This window comes from Drosophila ficusphila, unplaced genomic scaffold (assembly GCF_018152265.1).
Source record: "Drosophila ficusphila isolate 14025-0441.05 unplaced genomic scaffold, ASM1815226v1 contig_795, whole genome shotgun sequence".
In the NCBI taxonomy this organism is placed as follows: domain Eukaryota; kingdom Metazoa; phylum Arthropoda; class Insecta; order Diptera; family Drosophilidae; genus Drosophila; species Drosophila ficusphila.
In genome coordinates this window covers 167,670-189,743 of record NW_025064741.1, presented here as the reverse complement: position 1 = coordinate 189,743, position 22,074 = coordinate 167,670, and the positions used below count along the sequence as shown (strand labels likewise).

The 22,074-nt window shown below is 37.8% G+C and overlaps 1 protein-coding gene and 1 non-coding gene across 2 annotated transcripts in view; both read left to right on the top strand.

The window, feature by feature from the left end:
• LOC108100944 (semaphorin-1A) overlaps positions 1–22,074 on the top strand; it is a 129,096-nt gene that overhangs the window by 9,986 nt on the left and 97,036 nt on the right. Inside the window, 1 exon segment of the mRNA XM_043209302.1 lies at positions 11,788–12,356. Coding sequence (XP_043065237.1) covers positions 12,122–12,356 — 235 coding nt within the window. The 5' untranslated portion in view covers positions 11,788–12,121.
• Trnaf-gaa lies at positions 18,961–19,033 on the top strand. The gene has a single exon. It is a non-coding gene; the product is annotated as a tRNA-Phe (tRNA).

The following is a 22,074-nucleotide window of genomic DNA, read 5'->3' as shown; positions in this document are numbered from 1 at the left end:
ATCGTTCAAAGTGTTTCCATTCATTTCGTTTCGTTGGCATCAACACAAGTTTTCAAGAAGTGGAAAGCACAAAAATAACACATTTTAAATGCAGTATAACAAAAACTTGCAAATGATATCCCAACTGGGTTATCAGCAAGAAATCAAATGAAATAAAAACGGAATATAAAAAGACATTATTAATATTTGATATAGAAATGGAATTCATTTTTTCTTTGAATACAAATTTTAGAGATATTTTTTGCACTTCACTCAGTTTTGTTTTCATTTTTAGTTTTTGTATTCAATGCTTAGAATTCTAAAGTCATTAAAATAATTGTGTTTGTTAGTTTTTTTTTACAAATTCAATTTAAACAACAGTGTGAAGTACATGTTTCTTTATAATTGGCAACTATTAACTGTTTATTTTATTAGAAATAAGTTATTTGATAGTATACAATTTGTTAACTACTGATAATACAATTTGGAACTTTATTGTTTCATTGTTCTGACAATAAAATATGGCTGGCTGTATCCCCAATAGTTTCTATCCCCGAATTTCGCTGGCATTTGCTTATGTCGACAGCTGATATTCTGTGGCTGCAGCCACTTCCCCCAGTTGGACTTTATCTCCTGCTGTTTTGGCCCAGCTTGGGGTCTGCAATGTGTGTATATTGGGGCGTGTGTGCGACCACCAGCCGCATTTCCGTTGAGATATCCCCCTTATCTTCCCCCGACAGTTGCGCTGTCATTTGGCTTTGGTCTCGAGCTGCTGCTTAATTATTACAGCATAAATTATCAGCGTCTTGAGATGTTGCCAGAACAGAACAACCAGCGAGGGTATGATTCACTCACTTAATGTAGCCCAAAGTCTCGATTTGCATACTAAGAGGCTTTTGTCGGTGGTCAAATGCCCCTCCTCTTGGCGACCTGTCCCCCCCCCTCTTAACCCCATCGCTGTGCTTAACCCGCGAGTGGTGCAGATAACACTCGTTTACACACGAACACATAATTCCTGGCTTTTTGTTTGCCGGAATTTATTGAAATTGATTTCGTTCGGCACTTTTCTTTATAGAGGCTTTGGGACATTACATTCGATCATTTAGGCTGGCGGCATTCGATTCCGGTTTTTATTCTCTCCTTTTCCGTGTGATTTATTGATTTCTTCCCATTGTTGGTGCTGTAACACTAATGGCGATAGGTTGAGTTGGGCAAAGGGGATGATATAAGAAAGTACAGTGGTGGCCAAACAAAAATATTCAAGATTTAAAAATAATTTATCATAAATATTAGGTAAAATGTTAGGTAACACTTTTGTTTGTATTAAATAAGGACATTTTTTGATGTTACTTTTGCAGAAACATATCTGTTTAAACAATTTCTCATTTAATTATTTCCCCCATCTAACCACACATTATTGGTTTCCAGTTTGCGAAGAGCCACTGTATTTGCTATTGGCTTTGGTTAGGTGGGTTCGATTTGCTTCGGTTTTGTTGGGGTGTCGGCTTTCATTTTGATGGTTTGATGAGTGAGTTAGACACATTTGCCTTGGCCTGGGCCTGTCCCTCTTTTTCCAGTAAGCCAGGATGATTTTGCCGTGGGAATTCGTAATTTCGTATGCAAGATGTGTGCGACAAGAGGCGAGGCTTTGTGATGGATTTTCTGCTTCTTTTTTGCGCTTCACCCCGTATCCTAAGTAAATATGATGGGTAATTTCTTTTTAAAGGTTCTGCGTGGGCCATTAGGGGAATTGCAATATCACTGTTGTTTAGCTCGCAGTCCCAAAATGAAATTAAATTGAAAATGGTTCGGTTTTGTTCTTCTGTTCTTTTATTCCCACGAGTTGATTTGTATTTAATTTAATCAAAAATATTTTTTTTTTCGTTGCAGGTAATACTTCTGATTGGAAAAATGGTTAACCGGAAATTGCTTTCGCTGTTAAAGGATTGAAGCAAACCGAAAAAATCTGGGTAATATTTTATCAATACTAAAAACTTTACTTTATACAAAAACTAATGAGAGCTAAAAATATTACTACATTTATTCTTTTATAATCCCTTCTAAAACATATATTTTTTTTATGTTTTATCTTATATAATCTCTGATTTCATATTTACTTATGTATTTTTAATTCAATTAACACGAAGAGATTTTTGGAACTTTTTTCCCTTGTACTTTTCTCAATAAATGATTCAATGACCTAATCTGTCTTGCAAAATGTTTCTGAAGGTATACTTTTCAATTATTTTGTGAATGACATATGATTTTGTGAGATTAAAATTTTCGTTGTCTGCCTGACAGAAGTCAGCATCTTTGATTGGGCCAAAAAAAAAAAAGACAAGGACAAGTAGGGACTCGTGAGCTATTGGAGGAGATGCAAACAAAAACTGAAGCATTCAAGAAATGACAACAGAAATGTCCTCCCCCCCGGCATCGCCGCCCTATTTCGCAGTCAGATTTTTGCAAAAACAACAGCAAACAGAATTCCCATGGCACGCGCTGGCGACACTTTCAAGGAGCAAACATTTTTGCTGGGTTGTCGTGTGTGGGTGGGAAAAGCCAAGGGCGTGCGTTTTTAGCATGTTGTGAATTTTCCTTTTTTGTTTGCACAAAAATACGGTGGGGCAAAGCGGGTAGAAGCGAAGAAAGAGGCATGCCACAAGGAGGGTAGTAAAAGCGTGTACCGTTATACAAACATAACATAAAAATATTAAATTTATGATGCAATAAAAAAACAGTGTTAACAGGAGGGAAATAGCGAGAAACGGAGAAAGAAAGAAAGAGATAGAGGGAGAGAGAGGGAAAGTGTGGGCGAGGCATGCGTGTGTGCGTGTTTGGAGCGCCTTGAAATTCGACATCCCCAGTGGGGAATAAACCAAAAAGAAATTAACAACCAAAGGAAGAAAAAGGGAGCTAAGAAAAACTATCGATTAAAGATTCAAACTAATGGATATTTTATTCTGAATTTTAAAACTAAGCTATGCTCTACTCAAAGCCTCTTCAGAAAAATGTATGATACAAAAAATAAGTTGCTTTCCTGTGATTAAATTAAACGAACCTTAACTTTCAAGCTTCAGTTAACTTTAACAATTGTTTTTCTGAATGTAAATGTTTTTCTTTTCTAGAAATACAAACATAGAACGCATAAGTTAGTTTTTAACAATTTGTTGAGGGTTGGTAACCAACATACACCACAATCCTCCTAACAGGATAAAGCGAAACATTCCTAATGAGAGCATCCCAAGCATATAATAAACACTCAGACATGAATTCAACCGAAGTGACCAACTGAACCGGGCCAACCGGTTTCTGTGAAAACGGTTATGACAGTCAGCCACCCCCTGGAAATGATCTTTAGAGCGTAAAATGAAAAAGGAAAACTTCTATCGATGTCAACTGTGTGCAAAGCCCTCGAGTCAAACGAGATTAAAGGGATGCTACATGACCAAGGAAGGGTGGTGGTGCACTGCAGTGGGGCAATCGGTGGTTCGGTGGTGTCACGTATCCCAAACCTTTTGGGTTTTATTTATTTCCCACTCATCTTCTATTTTGCCGTCCGTCTGTCGGCTTACTTTGACTTTTGACAGCCCCCGAAAAAGTTGTGGAAATTCATGTTGATGTTCGTCCTTTTTGAGTTTTTTGGGTTGCGAAAGGATCAGACGGGACAGACGGGAATATCGCTGGTAATATAAGCACGTGCCATTATCCACAGCATTATCGTACTTTTGAATTATTAAAAAATGCTCCCTTTGTTTTATTGGTTTGTGTCTTATCGAGAAATATAATAGGTTTCATAAGTTGGGAAAAGATAAACAAGATATCCTGATTGTATTTTACCTCAACGGTTTTTGGCTCCTTTCTAAATTCATTACTTATCCAGCTTTCATTTCATTTTAACTTTGAGTATACTTCAGCAAATGTTTTTCAAATCACCTTGAAGCCAAATTCCCACTTCAACAATCGCACCCCTTTAACTCAACGCATTGGGAAAATGGGGAACCACATTCAGTGCTGCATTTACCATCCATCAATTTGCATTTTCCCCATCGCTGGGGTGGTTCGCTCTTTCACGGGCTGCCAATTTGCATTCCATATAATGAACGGAACAACAACTATTATGCAATCTCAATAGCGTTTGCTGGTTGGTGAAAGGAGGTGGTCGCTTTTTGGGGTTGAAAGTTAGTAAATAATCCGAAACACGCAAAGACTAGCAGCGCCAACAACAACAATAATTCTCATTCGAAATCTCGTAAATCAATTTTTTTCCACATTCTAATTATGTGATTAAGTGATTTATGAGTTTTTGTCCCAGTTGAAAAGGGGGGCGTTGGCGCCACCTCATGTTCCTCCTCTTTACTGATTTCATTGACCCTGCTCAACATTTTTGCTCCTTTTCGTTTTTATTATTTGTTTGTTGCTGTTTGGAGCCTTTGAAGGGCGAAAATAAAAATTTATGTTTGCACTAAACCGAAAAGAGGAGAGGAACAAAATGTGTCCGTGACATTTATGATGTGACACAATGTGTACCTAACTCATACCCTTCTAGTTGTCCTGCTGATTCCACGTCCTTGTCCTCATCATAAACATATAAAAAAATGGTTAACTTTTTGGTAACTCTGATGTGGCTTGATTTTTGTTTGTTCGATTTTCTTCGTAGCCATTGACACTTTTTTTTAGTCTGCGTTTTCCCTCTTTATTTTCTTGAAACTTGCACATTTTGTTCTTTAAGTTATGAGTTTTATTGCCCTTAATTGATGACCTCCCATTGATACCCACAAAGTGTTTCCGCAATGTGTTTTTTCTTCTCCAAATTGATTGAGCAGATCGTAAATATGTTTAGTACGCTTCTTGAATTTTCAAGTACAGCGCCCTTCCCATTCCATCATGGTTTTAATACCCCTCCATTCAGGTTAAGTATTCCACTAATTTGTGACAAACATCAAAATGATGTAAGTTCAAATCTGGCTCCCCCTTAAGTTGAGTTTCGTTCGGGGAATTTCATTAATATTTTATTACTCGCTCTTTTAGTGTTCTTGTTTGTCTCACGGTACACTTGATAAGGTCAAAAAGCCCTAACCATACAAATGGGGATGATTGATTGTGTTTTTCTGGTTTTGTTAATGGTTAACTTTTCAGCGCTTTGTAAATGTCAACTTTGTTTAATGGGTGGGTTTCAAAACCATTTTTTAGTCACGTTCTGTTTGTGGAAACTGCGTGGGCAGATCTTTTGGGTATTAAATGGATGCTTTTGAAGTTCTTCTATCTTTTGGAAATGTAACCAATTCTTTAAATGTTTACTATTTAAAATATTGTTATGATTGTCTTGAGTTTTATAAATCGCTTTAATCCCCGTATATCAATATCACTCCACCGACTTCAGACGGATTACCAGACTCAGCTTCATTATTTATGAACGAGTTTAAGCCGAAAGCAAACACGCTGCCGAAAAGGCCAAGTCAAATGTTCCATCAGTGGCATTGGGCATACGCAAAATTTCAGGGGATTATCAAATGCAAAAGAGCTGAGAGTGCGCTGCTGCCCCTTCTTGAAGCCCATAAATCATGGAATCAAAGTGCCACATTTTTGACTCGCTTTTCGGGGGTGGGGAATGCGTTAAGCCCTTCGGCCGAGGTCTAACACGTACTAAATGCTTGTCAACAGGCGGCAGAGAGGGGAAATGGGAGGGGGAGGGGGAAAAGGGCAGTGTGACAGTGTGACAGTGCGCAGACGTGACGTGGAAAGTATTTATGGGGAAATATTTGTTTAAAAATTTCTTACTGATTGTGCTGGGCAGATGACATGCACCGAACGGAAAGGGAAATGGATATGAGAATTGATTTAACAGCACAGAATAAATATGGGACATTTCCAATGTCAATGTTATGATAGATTTGGGACAGAATATTGAGACGACTTAAGTGCTTTGAATTTTTAATATTTTTATTGTACGGAGTTTCGTTTTACTTTATGCCATTCACCTTTTCATAACCCCAGACATAACGTATTTTTGCATTTTATTTAATCAAGCAAGTTTATTAAAAATACCACTATTCCGACGCTTGTACAACAGAACTCCTCTTGGCCACTTGAATTGAAGGACTTTTGCTTAACCATGTTTTCGCTTTATATCTCATTCGTTCTATCATCAAATTTCAAATTGGTTTCCATGCAGCTTTGCATAAAATTCCAAGGACTCTGGCGGCGTAAAACTTTCTCCCCCTGGAAAATTGCTGGCTGAGAGCATCAATTTGCATGTTTGCAAAGTGTGAGCTGCAAAAACGAAATTAATAATGAATCGACTAGAGGAATCAGCATCAAACTTATCCATAACAAGCAAGAAAACAAACAAGCAAGTGGAAGGAGCAAAATGCATACTACTACTACAAGAAAATGCGGCTGCACAAAGTGTTGCCGAAAATGGGAAAGGACGGAAGTTGCGAAAACTTGAGCAACCACAAAAGAATGAAATTCAAGTTGCTCGGGCAACATTAACTGAGAGCCAACAATGGGAGCTGGCAACAAGAAAAGTACAACAATAAATAGCATTATGCTAATCCAGGCCAAACAGAATGCGGCAAAAGTAAAGAGAAGCTTTTTGGGGCTGGTCCTTCTTCTTCTTTTCTTCCCCATTTGCACCCTTCCCTCAGAAAAAGGAAGCATTAGCTCCAGTCGGAACTTGGGCAGCAGCTGCCAGGCAGACGGCCCGGAATCAGAATAATAATTACGAGGGAAAACAGCACCAGCACCAGTTCCAACTAACTAACTAGTATTTACTAAAAAATAAGTCACAGCAACCACAGCAACGGCAGCAAATTGCCCAGCCCAAAAGGAGAAACTGGCTGGCAACCAAGAGGCGAAAAAATATTCCGAAAACGTGTCATGGCATAAGAAATAAGTATTAAATCCCCTCGAAGCACTGAGCTCGAGCTTTTTCAGTAGGACAATAAAGTCCCAGCTTCAAATGAGCTTAGAATGCTGCAGACCAGATAAATTAGCAGATAAGATGGGATTCAGATAAGATAGTGCTAATTAGACACAATATTCAGGAGTGAAACCTACCGTTAAATTTAAGACAGATTGGACTAAAAAAATCATAAGAATACATTGATTCCACAACATTTTATTAAGAACCCATTGGAAAAAAATCTGTTTTTTAAAGTCATTTATAGGATTAGTTAATTTTTTATTTTTTCACCGTTTTTTTCAAGTTTTATGATACAACGCTTTTCGAAATAAAAAAATTGGTTTTGCTGAAAACTGACCAAAATTCCCTAATTCTAAGACAATAACTTTTCTAGTTTTAATTGTAAAGGAAGCTAGCTTGCTTTTTTGTTTTATATGGCATTATTTTTGAGCATACTTTTTTTTTATTTTAATTCAGATAAAATCACCTAGAACCCATAAAGGTTATAGTCAGCATTTAAAATGTTTTAAGAACATAAATTCCAATTATTTAGATCTAGATCGCATAATTCATGGTTAAGCTCTAGGCGGAACGAAGATACACCCCACATGCTAGCAACATGTTAAATTGTCATAAGCCTTAAAAATTCCATTATGATTATTTACTCTAGTACCACCCCCACCCTTACACGATGAACATAAAACACGAAGCACAACACAAACAAAGACACATGGACCGAGATAAGGATACAAAGTTTTCTAAACGAATAAATCTGTTTGTCCTGGTGCCAGGATACAAACACGCACGCACACTAAGATGCTGGTAAAAATTGTAAAATATTTTCAAACAGACACAGGGACATAAGCAAAGCTAATAAATGAGAACTTTTGCGCGACAACGAGAGTAAATCCCGTTTTTACAAGGATGTGAAGGAGCTCAGGAGCAATTGCAGGCCAAAAACGGCGAGAAAACAAGCAGGCTAAAAAAAAAACAACAAATCGCTGCAGGATATGCAGACAAGACAAACAAGTCACGAACCGAAACCAAAAAGAAAAAAAGCAATAAAATACAACTGAAAATGAAGAAAAACTCGTCGGGCCGCAAAAGATTTGCAACATAAATATTTCCCATGGCAGACAAACGATACAAAAACAAAAAAAAAAAAAAAACACGCCACACAAATGGAAAACAAAATGTGAATTGCGGCATTTATTTGTATATTAAGAGCTGATTTTTTGCGCTCACTGTTGTGTTTGCAATGGCGGCGGCCATTTTGCAAACGGCTGCAACAAAATGGCGTCCGCAAAAAACAAATTGCATTGCCTGATGAGTGTTAAGTGAGTGGGTGGCGGTGGGCGGCAAGGGCCCAAAGTTAAGTGGTTGGTGCAACTGAAATCGCAAACTGATGCCACTTTTTTTACTTGAATATCCCAGTGGAAGCCATGACACACTAAACGGTAGCAGAATGCAAGATTTTTGTGATGCTACCAAAAAATTAAATGTAATAATTCCCGAGTAATCCAATTATTTAAAAATTGTCTTGTTTTGTAGAAAACAATTATTCTTCTAAGCCAAAGAATACAGATTCGGGTTCATATATAATTTAACTAAAAATACTTTTACTCTGAACAAAACTGTTAAACCCAATAAACGAAAGCAGTTTTGTGACTTGGGATAATTTAGGATCGTTTGTTGCATTAGAAATCCATCAATAAACACAAATTGCTCTATGAATGGAATTGCTTAATCTCAGCAGGGTATTTTCCTGCCGCGGTTGAGTTTTATTTGGCTTTTGTTTTGTTTTATAGTTGTTTTTTCAAGCTGGCATTATTTTTGAGTAATATGCGCAATGCATCAGGCTCAGACGCAGGATCTCTGGCCCCAGTCTTTCTTCCTGCCAACCACTCGCTGGCGTTATTATTTTTGTTTGCATTTGTTGTTTAAACACACACTCGCACATACACATACACACACACTCATGCTCACTTGACATATTCGTGCTGTCTGCAGGGATTCGAGGCATTTAATTTTTGGTAGCCATTTACGGACCCCAGGCCCCTAAGTCCTTACACAACGGAAAATTCAGTTTTCCGTGCGGCAACTGCATAGCGATGCAGTTGAAAAAGGCCGCCCCCCGATGGGCGTGGCTCTGCCTCATTTTTCGTTGCCTGTTTTTGTGTCTGACCCAGCATGAGAAATAATTTTAAATGCCTGGGAATGGCTCTCTTTTGATGGTTTCCCCAAAAAATGTTTTATGTTTGCGCTCCGTAAGCGGGGTATGAGCTAAAATAGTAGATGGCTTCCGAATGCTTAGCTCTAAAGTATTCCTAAACATTGAGATCTGTGTGCAGGAAATGTAGCAATCTCAGCCAAATGAGAAACACAATTAGTTTTTGACTTATGAAAATGGTCCAGAGCAAATGTGCCATTTTATTTAATGTGGCACAAGAAATATTTTACGTAGCTCAACAAAAGATAAGCTCTCTTTAAGTGAAATGGTTTTGAGTTAAATTTTTCTTTACGAAACTATTCGTATGTAACTTTACTTTCTTTTTTAATACTTTTATTATTGGCTCAGAATATATTTAAATTTTTCTGTTTGCGGTTTTTTTCCTTTTTATATTCGGCTTACTGAAATTTTTTGGCAGTTAAGGGGTTATATACCTTTTTCAAGTTCAAAAAACGAAAATTTTTATTATTTTTTTGATGTACATACTTTCAACAATTTTTCTGCAAAATTTTGTAGAGATCGGGGCACTAGAACCTAAGATACAGCCGTTCATAGCGCACGGTGAACATGACTACCTAATGTCCACCTAAAACTTTAAACGCGATTATCTCGGAGTCGCATTTTTGAGAAAAGGTCATTGCGGTGAGCACGATATCTCGGTAACCACTACATCGATCGATTTGAAATTTTGGGGGATTGTTTGTAGATACAATAGCTAGTTCGTGAACGAAGGAATTTTTTTCGAATTTTTTCTATTTTTTGGGGCGAAAAACTAAATTATTAGACCTCGAAAAATCGATTTTTTGATAAAACAATCGCTGTAACTGTAAAAAATTTTTTTCGTAAAATCCTTCGTTCACGAACTAGGTAACACTATATACTAACGTAGTTTTTTTCATTTTTTTTAAGTTGAGCCGTTTTCTTGTTTTCATGCTCACCGCAAGCCTCTAATGAAAAAAGGACTTCTGCGGGAAGGACTATAACTTCCACAATACTCAAAATTTTCACTCGAAATTTTATACAAATTAAGTTAAGGACACGTACTTTGATAAAATTTTTATTGATTTTAAATAAAACAATGGTAACATGCTAAAAAAAATAAACAAAAACCATGTATTTCTCTGGTGAAAAAGGTATATAACCCCTTAATACCATGCATTTTTCGTATGTCCTTTTCATTTGTGCACTTCAAACAGCTATCGAAAGCTCTCGATAGTTACTGGTTTGCTGTTCAGTGACAGCGTTTTTAGTTAAATTTTGCGTGAGCACTTACAGGTACTCAAATAACACATGGCCACTTATACTCCCCTCAAAAACATTCACATCCTGCCGGCAAGTGTGTCTGTCTGCTCTTTATCTAAACTAACAATCGTCAAAGTGAAGATACAACAGCAAAAACAGTATGCGAGCTGCAAAGTGGATACTCGACATGCATATATGTATGTACATGATCCCCTTGTCCTTTCACCTCTCGTCCGTTTCGGGTCATCCTGGTAATGGGTATTTTTTGTTCCTTCAGTTTATATTCTAATGTTTTGGGAACTTTAATTTTCTGGTCTTTAATTTAATTTAAAACTGTATTCTACGAGTAAAAACTTTTTACTCCCACTATTTCGTTTATCTCCTTAGCGATAAAAACCAATGATTTTTATGATGTTGCTGGAAAGCCCTCAACACCTTTTAAAATAAATCTGAGAAATTTACATCTACAAGTTTAATTAGCAGGTATTTTTTTCGTCTTTTTTATGTTGTTTCCTTTTGGTTGGCACCTCGCTGCTGTGTTGACGTCATAATTAGAACGATGCCGACACAGATGCACATGACTTGGAAAAACAAATTGCGCTGCACTCTGGCCACCCAGCCACACCCACCTCAAAGTTCACCTGTGGCAGATTTATGACACCGAATAACCCCATTCCGACCCCTCACTCCGCACCTTGTCAACCCCTTCGTGTGCTAGATTTGTACATTTTCGTGCTACATTTTAATTTCCCTGCATGGTTGGGGTCTGAAGGTGGGTGGCGCTGGGTGGATTTTCCACTGGGTGGCTGTCGGTGGGTTGTGTTGAAAAACTCATTAACTGTGCACGCTACTTGGCACCTTTTCTCTTTGCGCCCTCTCTTTGCTCGCTTTCTTCTCCGCCTTCTTTCCCCATTTGTTCTTTCCTGCCTTTCAATTTCTTTTCGCCTTGCCTTGTCCTCGCTTTCTTCATTTATTTTATTTTTTTTCGCAAGTTCTTACGCTTTTCCATTTGTGGGCGAAGGTCGCTAAACTTATCTGCATGGAAAGAAAAAAACAATTTTTGCGACTTCCTAATAGGAGGGCGTGGTCATGTGCGTGTGTGTGTGTGTGTGTGCGCGCGATATTTGTTTGTGGGGGTGTGCACACACACGATTGCACAATAAGCCGATTTAAGAGCGCAGAGGGTAGGCAAGACCTACATTAAATCGAGCACAAAATGTATGCATGCGAAATTGAAAAAATGCTAAAATAAGGGATAAGAGGGCGATATATATTGGGTTCAATTATTCAGAAAGTTTTAAAAAGGGCTTTGCAAAAATATATCATTGAAATATTTATCTATTTGTATTGCACATTTGTATTAAATATTACTCATACGACCCGTATAGTGAACTCTAAAACTAATTTATTTTACCCTTTTCTCTCTTTACAGATATGACTGACTTCTCATTCCTTACCGAACTTGATTCGCCATAAGTAAAACAATTCCAAAGACGAATTAAATCCTGTTATAAAAAAAAAAGTAAAAGTTGTTGCATACAATATAATCAATATATTTGCCATATTTAATATCCACTTAAAAATTAGACTTAATTCAGATGCAGTAACTATAAAACACGCACAACCAAACCAAAACAAAAATAAAATCAAATTCATTTAAAAACAGTTAAGTCAGAGGAAAAGCACACACAGAAAACCAACAATAGTAAATGTTGCAAATTTAATCAAACCAACCGAAGTTTAACTAAATTTTATGCAAAATAAATATGTTAAATTTACACAACACAAACCACAATAACAGCAGCGCCAAGAACAACTACAACAAAAGCCACAAAATGCATTTGAAAAGTGCAACGGCAAAAGCAACAATAATGAAACATAAGTTAAGCAAATTTTACGGATACGGTTGGATGCAAGTCTTCCTACTACTTACAGTCCTCGTGATTGGTAATCAAAGTGCCTGGCAGGAGAATATACGACCAAAACTCTACGTTGAATTAGGTGAGTAAAATACCCAAACATTTATACAAAAAAATACACATATATTTTTAGTCCTTAAAACTGTTTAAAGGGGAATAAACACAACCATTTAAAGAATGTGTGCAATCCAACAAAAGTTTGTTGCAAAAATGCATACCTTATATATTATATAAAAAATAATTTGTTTAAATTTAGACACAATATTTGGGTTTTTTCTTATATTCTTTTTGTGAATTCAGGAAATACCATTTACATATTTATTGGAATTTTTGTCAAACATAATCAAATTTATTCGTCATGTTTCAATGTCAGTCAAAGGAAAATGCCAAGAGAATTGCCAATGTGGCTGTGTGAGACATTGTAACCAAATTAAGACCAAGGCAAATGTCAATTTAAATTATGACCAATAAAAGTTGCAGATGAAAGGCAACCCAACATTTGGGATATCAGGAGGAAGGCAACGAATCGAACGAAGTCAACTGCCAAAAACTTTAATGACAACATTTTTATGAGCTACAAAATGTAATTCGACTGCCAGACTCTCTTGCCAGCGTTGGCAATAGAAAGCCGGAAGATAGTTGGAGATATTCTGTTAAAGTTTGACATCGAAAAACTCACCCAGTGCCGCCCAACTCATCAGGAAACCTTTTTTGCCATCCCTCGAAAGTATCCACTTTTGGCAGGTGAAGAAGTTTGCTCAAGAAATGAAGCAATAACTTGGACAAAGCGTGTGTGCGAGAAGGAGACATAGCTACTAATGCACACACTTTTTGAGATATATCCAGACATCCACACGTTTTGCTATCTTAACTATAAATAACAAAAATTCCTGGAAGACATTATTTGCATAAAAGTGGCGAAGCTTTCAGTGCTGAAATGAGTCTAGTGGCATGGGATAGTGTGCTGCTGGTGGGTTGTTGGGTGGGTTAGCTGTTGCCAGCAGCTATTTCCAGTGTCCTGTGTGTGTCCTCAATGTGCGACATCATCATCATCATCAGCATCATCATCGTCGCCATCATGATCGCCGTCAGGAGTTACGTTGCATATGCAAATTTTGTTCCTTACCCATTTTTTTTTGGCCAAAAGTTGGGCGACTTCTTCATCGTGCTCACGTAGGTTGGAGACAGATATATGTACACCTCTTTATATATATATATATATATGTATATTTATACGTTGTACAATGTACATAGCCCAGATACATATGTATCTGCACCGTTTTTTGTTTGTGCAAGATGAAGCAGAAAAAGTTGCCAGCAGCAGATGGAGAAGAAGTCGACGCAAGGCTGGAGTTTCGGTGTAGAAGTACTAAATTCTAAAAATATCTTGTGCACGCTTCAGAAATTACGTTATTAAATGTGCATTTGGCACACTCCAAATGGGAACAGAAGGAGGCTAAAACCAGTCTCTCCCAAAAATGTTGCATTCTTCAAGACAATTTGTGCACCAAAGATATGGAGTCAAATCTTTCCGGGAAGGGGTTGCAAAAGATGCCTTGTTTGCCAGGAAGTAGTTCAACCAAATGTGTTTAAAAATTTTATGTTACCTATGAATTTGAATTGCGTGTCACATTTGGGAAAATGGTAGAGAAAAAGCTGTGAAATGGGTTTAAAGAATTCGCATGAACAGAATATGACACCTATTTGTTCCGGAAATTGTTTTTCCTAATATCGTTACATTCGATATTGGTTGAAAAATCTTTTTAAAAAATTCACTTTGCAATATTCATAATCCTTATTTAAAAGTAAAAAAATCTCCACTCTAAAATTTCTTTTCGGGAATGCACTTTGCGATTTCTCCATGCTCAATATCTCATTAAGAAACTCATTTCTCTTCGGCAACTGCTGTTGCCAACTGGAATGAAAATTTTTTTGTTATTAGTTTAGCTGTAAAATCAACTCAAGGATAATCTGTGAAGCGAACCTGTTAAGGCCCCGACCATCCCACTCGCGCAGTGCTAAACCAATTACTTAGCTCCAGTCCCCTTCATTCCGCACTGTCAGGGGACATTGCACGTGTTAAAGTTCATTTAAAATCCATCAGGGACAAGGAGAGAGTGGGCACGGAAAAGCGTTATTTCACAACGGGGTGGCTGGGTGACAATTTCTTCTTCTTCTTTACGCTGTTTGGGGCACTCGTGCATAACAGGAAAATAGGGTTAATGGGGAAATTATGAATGCGCCCAAGGAGGTGCAGACCAAATGAGCAAGGGTGTTTGCCTGAATATGTGAGTGGGGCAATGCATTCATATGCCATTGTTGGTCAGAAGAGCGAAAAAAAGTGGATACACTACAGTTAAGGATCTCGACTTCCAGATACCTGGTAGCCATGATATTACTTAAAGCTTAGCATATTTCATTTTATACTTTTTTAACAAATTTCTCTGTCCTTTTAATATTCATCAGAGAGGTTTTTGTTGACATTTTGTCCTTTAACAGTTAGTGAAGAAGATATTTCTATATAATAATAATATACCCGCATTTACTGGGTATAAAAAAAAAAGCAACCACCCTTTTTTGCCATCGTAGTCTTCTTCTGTAGCCTTCGCTTGGACCATAAAATATTACAACCCTGCGTGGCCAGAGTTGCATTTGACAGCCGCAAGTGGTTGTCATTAGGAGCTGCGACAAAACGGTCATTTAAATGCACTCTTCTTCTTGATAGCTGCTTCTTCCTCTTCCCCTTCTTGTATGCTAAAGTGGGCGCAACATTTGAGGCAAAATTACGTCTATCAACTGGGCGGCAAGGACGTAAGCTAATGCTGATCGTTTTGCGGCACTTTTGCGTTGCATTCTGCCCCGAGGAACTGAACTTTTCCCCTTTTTTCCTTATTACAATTTCGTGGACACTCAGTAAAATGTTTCTTTTGCTTATATTTTGGTACGTGCATAGATTTTCTGATTACCACAAAACCAATCTGTGGCTAAGGAGAAAGAAAATAAGTTCAATGCTAATGGAATTCTCAGAAATTTGGTTATTGGTAGACAAGCAAAAAAAGTTAGCTTAAAATCTTTCGACTTTTTAATACATATATTAAGAATTAAAACTATTTACTGCTTCTGTTAAACCTCGGCTTTTCTAATATATAAATGGCTAATTTAATTAATGTCTGTAGTAGGTCGTGCTTGTTAAATTGATAATTTCCGCTCAATTGAACCTGTATAAGGTTAAGTCACCCAGATGCTGACCAAAGTTGCCAGCATCGACTTTAAATGACACGAACTTCCGTTGGCAGCCAATTAGGCGAGTGAAAACTGCATATTTCTCAGGTTCCAGAAACAGATAGAAAAAAAATCACAGTCGTAAGTTTAAAAAGGTTCGCCTTTTATTTCTGTACCTTATGTTCAAAACCTCCAACCTTTAACAAAAGGAGAATTTATTTTTAATATATATGTATTTCGAAAAACATTTTTAAAGAAATTTTTGTTAATATTAAGTTCAAGTTTTTTTTACTGTGTAAGAAGAGTAAGTTACTTCCTGTCTGAAGCACTTGGCGAGGGCTCCGCGGCCTTCGTTCGAAGTCGCCCAAAAATAGTTCTGTCGCCGACGTCTTCGACTTCGGCGTTCTTCTGGTCGTCATTAAAACTGTCTGCAACATGTCAGAACAGCAAACATAACTGTTAATTGCCATTTGTGCGCGAAGTCGGAATTCCGTGCCTTCTCCTCTCAATTTTCCGGTTTCACTTGGTTCCGCCGCCACTTCGGTCTCATTTTCATATTTCGCCGCATGCGCCTCATTACAATTTAATTCACAATGTAATTGCAAGCGTTGAGTGGGATGAAAATGGTAAATGAAAGGATGGTATGAGTACAGAAAAAGGGGGAGTTCTGGGAGCAACTAAGCAGCGGGAATGGGAAGAGAGCGAACCACCGACTTGGCGAAAAGTTTTCTTGCAGTTTTGCGCCACTTGACACGCGCCTCGCATAATTTCCACACGTCTTATGTGCCGCAAAGCTCGCATATGTATGCACTCTCCATGCGCCGACGTAGCCCCCCATTTCTCAACCCACAACTCCCCATTCGCCCCACGTTTCATTTCCTTGCCATATGCATTTTTGGCAGTCGAAAGTCGAAAAGGGCGGAAATGCGACAACTACAAAAAATCCCCAACCCCAACTTTAAGCTAGCTTTTTTGCTCGTCCCCCCATATTTCTGTCTGGCTTTGTTTCCTTTCCACTTGTCCATATTTACATATTACTTTGATTCCATTTATATTTCAGTTAAATAAATTGTGTATTGATAATCGGCGTTGTCATCGTTTGGCTCTGTCTATATTTAGATTTTTGAAATATGTGAGACGCATGGTAAAATTGGAGATAGGGATTACAGGGGATTACGTAAGACAGAGCAGAAACGGAAACTCAATCATAGAATAACTTAATAATTTAAAATGCTTGTTATCTTCGAAGGAGAAATTCGACTGGAAGCAATTTTGAAAATTAAATAATTACTGTTATCAGATAAATAATGCCAGTAATAATTGGAACATTTAAATGACTTTTATAAATGTCTGTAAAAATAATATATATGAAGCACTTTATGTCTTTAAAGATTTAAATATATTTCTCATTTATCTAAGCTAACATTTGAATTGGGCACATTTCGGCCATGTAATTTGAAATGGGAATTACAAATCACTGGGTTGTGCTTTAAACAAAAAAAAATAGAGAAAAGCGAAGCGGAAGAGTAAATCCGAAAGGCACACCCAATCAATTATATAGACAGCAATTTTACTGCCCCCACTGGGCAATGTCGTTCCATCCTCTCCTCTAGAGCAACCCACACCCTGCCCCAAGAATCCGCCCCATGAATTCGTGTCCAGCCTCCCAGCGCTGCACTTGTGTTCGTACGTACGTGTATGTCTGTGCAATTGGAACATTTCATGGATTAAACGTTTTCTTAATTGAGTGCCTCATTTTCCGGTTAGGAAGTTTTTCATGCCGAGAAAATAAATTACACACATGAGTGCAATTTGGTAGCGGCAGTCGCTCCAGGACGCAGGATGCAGTCGCCTGAAACGAGCCTTAACGGTCTTAACCTGTCCTATCTTTGCCCGGACGGGCCTGAACTGAACAATCACCTCATAATAGCGTTAATCAAAAAGTTGCCGAGGCAATTCTGTTGATGCAGCAAGTTGCAGTCGAACGATTGAACGTTTAACGGTTTAACTTACAGATACACCAAAAAAAATAATTGAAAAGCAAAGCTAAAATAAGCCATTTTTTTGCCATTAAAAAAAAAAAAAATAGGAAGTAAAGTTAACATGGTACATTCTAGTTTTTTTCTTTCCCTAATAATTCTAAGGTATTTTCAATCAATAAAACAAAACTCAATGGTTTGGAAACCATATTCTCCAGACAAACATATTTTATTTATATTATTTAATAAAAAAAAATTAAATTATAGGTTTTATAAATGTAAATATTAACCAAAAAAAAAAAAATAAGTTTAATAGTAAAAAACCGCAGACTCTTTAAAGAAATTGAATCATTTAAGATTTGTTTTTGGATCAGTGCACGTACATATATGGGGGGTTCAATGGCTTGGTCTTGGTCACCAGGGAAATTAGTAATACGACAAGTGCAGCAGCATTACCAACCCTCCGCCGCCTCCATTTTGCCCATTTTAACCCTACAACGCCCCATTCCCCGCTGCATCTGTGGACAAATGAGCTCGATGGCAGCCTCGTCGTTGTCGTCGCCATTCCCTCCACCATTTTTACACATTTTACTTATTCTCTTTGTTCCGGTCGTCCTAGCTTTTTGTCTCTATAAATTTGCCACTGATCGTCCTGGTCCTGCCATGGTCCTTTCTGCCTGGTTATGTCCTATTCTGGACCGTCCTGGCACTTGGCCAGTAATTGAAATGGCGTAACGACTAAAAATTGAAGTGAATCCTGCTTTTCGCCGCTCACAACTCTAATGAAAAAGTTAAAGAGTTTCTACGGCACACATTTGAGGTGGTTGGAAATGAGAAAAAAGAGTTGCTGGCTCTGGAAAAGTTTTGCGAAAAGTTAATATTGATAAATTGATTAAAAGTTTAATAATTCTACTTTTTAGAGAAGAGCAAAAGAGGAGTAAAATATGAAAATGCTGGGGAAAGGTTGGAAAAACCTGAAACTCAGTCAAGCGACACATTTTATTTTGGAGGAACAAATTCAAAATTAATGGACAAAGATTGTTTCAAAAGAAGTTTTGGAATAAGAGTAGCTTACAATCTATGACATTCATATTTTTATGATAATAAGTTTTCTTTGATTTATAAAAACGTCTGTCCTTTTGGTTGTTCTCCTCTTATATTGTATATTCTTCAACCTAATTCTCAAGTAAGACTACTTTCTATTGATAAGGTTTCCAAGTGAAAACAAACATTTGTTAAAGTTAATCATAAAAGAAATAAAAGCAATAGAATCCAACAGCAACGCTGATTTGTGTTATCTCCATGTTTTCGAGCTGCAGCAACAACAATAATCCACTTTCTGTATTCTTTGGATACTCTTATTCACGATCCGGGTTTATACACTTGATTCTCTGAGCGATAACAACTTATATAGCTCCCGTATAAAAGTTCTCCATTCTGTTAGATCGCCGCCTGTACTGAGCTTTTGTCACTCGCTACTCAAGTGCCGAAATAGCTCAGTTGGGAGAGCGTTAGACTGAAGATCTAAAGGTCCCCGGTTCAATCCCGGGTTTCGGCAATAAGAATTTTTTTCTTTTTGATTTCTTTTTTTATTGTTAAAAATAATTAAAAGCAATAAATTATTTAAGTAGTTTTCTTATTTTGGTTTTATCAGTATTTTCTTTCTAAACTCAATAATAATTTTATGTAATGCCTAACAAACATTTATTCATAAACTTCAATTTACAAATTGTGCTCTCCTAATTTATCTATTGTCATGTCGCTAGTCATTCTGGCATAGAAATGAAATTCTGCACGTCATTTCCCTTCATGAACTTTCGACATTCCTCGACGTCTCTATCGGGGACACATCCTTACACTGCGCTCATTACTACATAAAGTCGCGCCGCGTCAAGGATTAAGGATGGAGGCTGATGAATTCCGACAACAATCTCGCCCACTGCGCACAAATCACAATGCGAAAGAACTTTTGCCAAAACTTTTACCCCAAACAAATGCAGAAAATGTTGTGGCGCTGGCACGAAAATGGGACGGCGCACAGAAATCAGCATGACAATTATAATGATAATGAGGGGGTTTGCGGGGCTGGCGGGGTCCTGATGAAAATGTCATTAAATGATGGCCAGGAATGCGCCCAACTACCAACTACACTCAGCCAACTTGCCAACGTCATCAGCCGCGTCTTCTGTCTCTGTTTTTTAACCCCTCGCCGTTGCCTTTATCCTTGTCTCTTAGTTGGCAGCTACATTGAATGCAATTAAAAAAGTTTAACTTGCTCCCCATCGTTTTTGTACGTGTATGTTTCGGTATCTCGTTGCTCGCTTTGCTGTAATTAATTTAATTAACAGTAAAATGAGTTGCTCAACAGTTGGCAACACGGTAAGTGAAAGATTTTTCCATGTGCAAGCGAGGCTCACTTCAACTTATTTGGCTTGTTTGTGTCAAATATTGCAATAAGTGAACTCAATGTTTGGTTTTAATCAGAAGATTTCTAGCTGAAATCATTTCAATTCAAAATAATTTCCTTATATGCTCTAATTATTTTAGTTGTAGCAAACTACTGTACTCATTTCGCCTAAGTGGGATAACTTTTCATTGCATCTTACTTTTATGAGGCCAATAAGTAATTGAAATATCATCATAAATTTATTGTTTTTGCTAGCTTTTAGGCCCCACTGATTGCCCAGATCCTAATTACCTATTTGGTCTTCCGCAGTTTTCCTGCAGGCACTAAAATAATAAACACTTTTCTCGAAAGCTCTCTGCTATTTTATTTTTTTTCCCCTGCTGAATTATGCGCCATAAAACATAAATCAGACTTTTGTCTTGGACATAAACTTTTTCAAGTTGAGGCCGCGCTGTCGCTGTTGTTGTTTTTCTAGTCGTTGGGCTGTCAGGAGCAGAGCCAGAAAGTTTTTCTATATATATTTTATTTTAGTTTGTGGAAGAAGTAATCGTTTAGCCCGCATGGGGACGTCTGTCGTCGTTTGTGTCACTCTCCCGAGGTTTTCCCACCTTACCCGATTTGCGAGCGACGACGCTAATGATCTTCGCCATTGGCGCCCACGTAAAAACTTCAACTTCAGACTGAGTCTTGTGTCCATCTCCTTCAGTCCTGTGCTGGATTGCAAAGTACTCACGTGACTTCCATTTGGCTGCATTCGGTCTAGAGATTTACAACTTCCGATAACCAATAATAAATCGATGTCTGCTTAGAGATGTCTGACATGCTTGCCTGAACTTTTTTAACAACAACGTCTGGAAATACATACACTCCTAAACTTTAAATTTGATTGGGGTGTATTTGACAAAGAAAAGTTAAAGTTACTGCGGAATATTATATAATTTATATAACGGAACCATTTTAAGGAAAGTCTCTTCAGAAACCCAAAAATAACCCTTTTCGGAAAAAATCCCTCAAGAAATCTGTTCATAATTGAAACATCTGTTTTGTACTGCACATCATCAATCACTCTTTAAGACGTTATTAAACCAGGACGGTCAACCCTTAACGGTTCCATTATAACTCATTATACGGCTCTCATACGGTTATGAAGCAATTGTGCGAACAACCCTCGTTGTGATGACGTCTTCGGGAATATTAACCATGCCCACTTTCTCATACGCATCATCATCTTGGGCGACAGGAGTTGACATCCCACGCAGGCTGCCGTACAATTTGTTGTCATCAGGCGGCCTACCGCTAGAGGAAAAACTCCTGGCCCACCAGTTTCAATCCCGGCACTTCTTCGCCTGAAACAAATGTCTTCCGTACTAGTAACTTTCAGTTTACACAGCTAAAAAAAAAATAATATTCTGAAGTTCAAAAAGGTTTTGTATTGCAAAAACCATTTGTGTTTTGTATGTTTTGTATGAATTCGGTTCAGTTATATTGGAGCATCAAACCAGAAACTTATATTACACAAAATGTTGTAAACATTTTCATTTGAATTATTTTTCATATTTTTCTGCATAGATGATTAAAGGATTAAAATTTTCGCAGTGTTTTCCAGTATCCACCTTATGTTGGCTGAGCTAGAGTAAATCCGCTGTAGACTTTTTCCTTTGCGGCCCTGTTCGTTTCCTTTTGGCGAGATTTATCGCATTTTATACATCATTGTCACACCGAGGAGTCGGCGGCTTGAGAGATTGGGTTTGGGGTCCTGTGTTTTTTGCTCGATTTTTCTGCGGTGACAACGTGCAACCGCGTCAACGCAATTTGCCGCCATGTCGGGATCGAAGTTTAGCCTGCCAAGTGGGAGACTTCGAGGGAAATCTTTTCGTGACGCCTTTCGGCCTTCTTGATGAATTATTGAGACGCATGTCGTTCTGACAATCGGCAAATCAGCCAGGAATCCACCGCATGTGTGTGTGTGTTTCAGCTTCTGAATCTGTATTTTGTATTTTGTATCTGTATGCTGTATCTGTATCCTGTGTCTTTATCTGTATCTCTGGGCGGTTGTCCCCTTCCTTGACTGATGATTTGTTGAGGCAACATCCGCTGTGGTGATAGCTGATGGGTGGGGCCATGGAAAGTATCTGTCCCTGTGAATTTCAAGTGGATTAGATTTAAAGGTCATTTGCGAGTTTTTGGCCTAA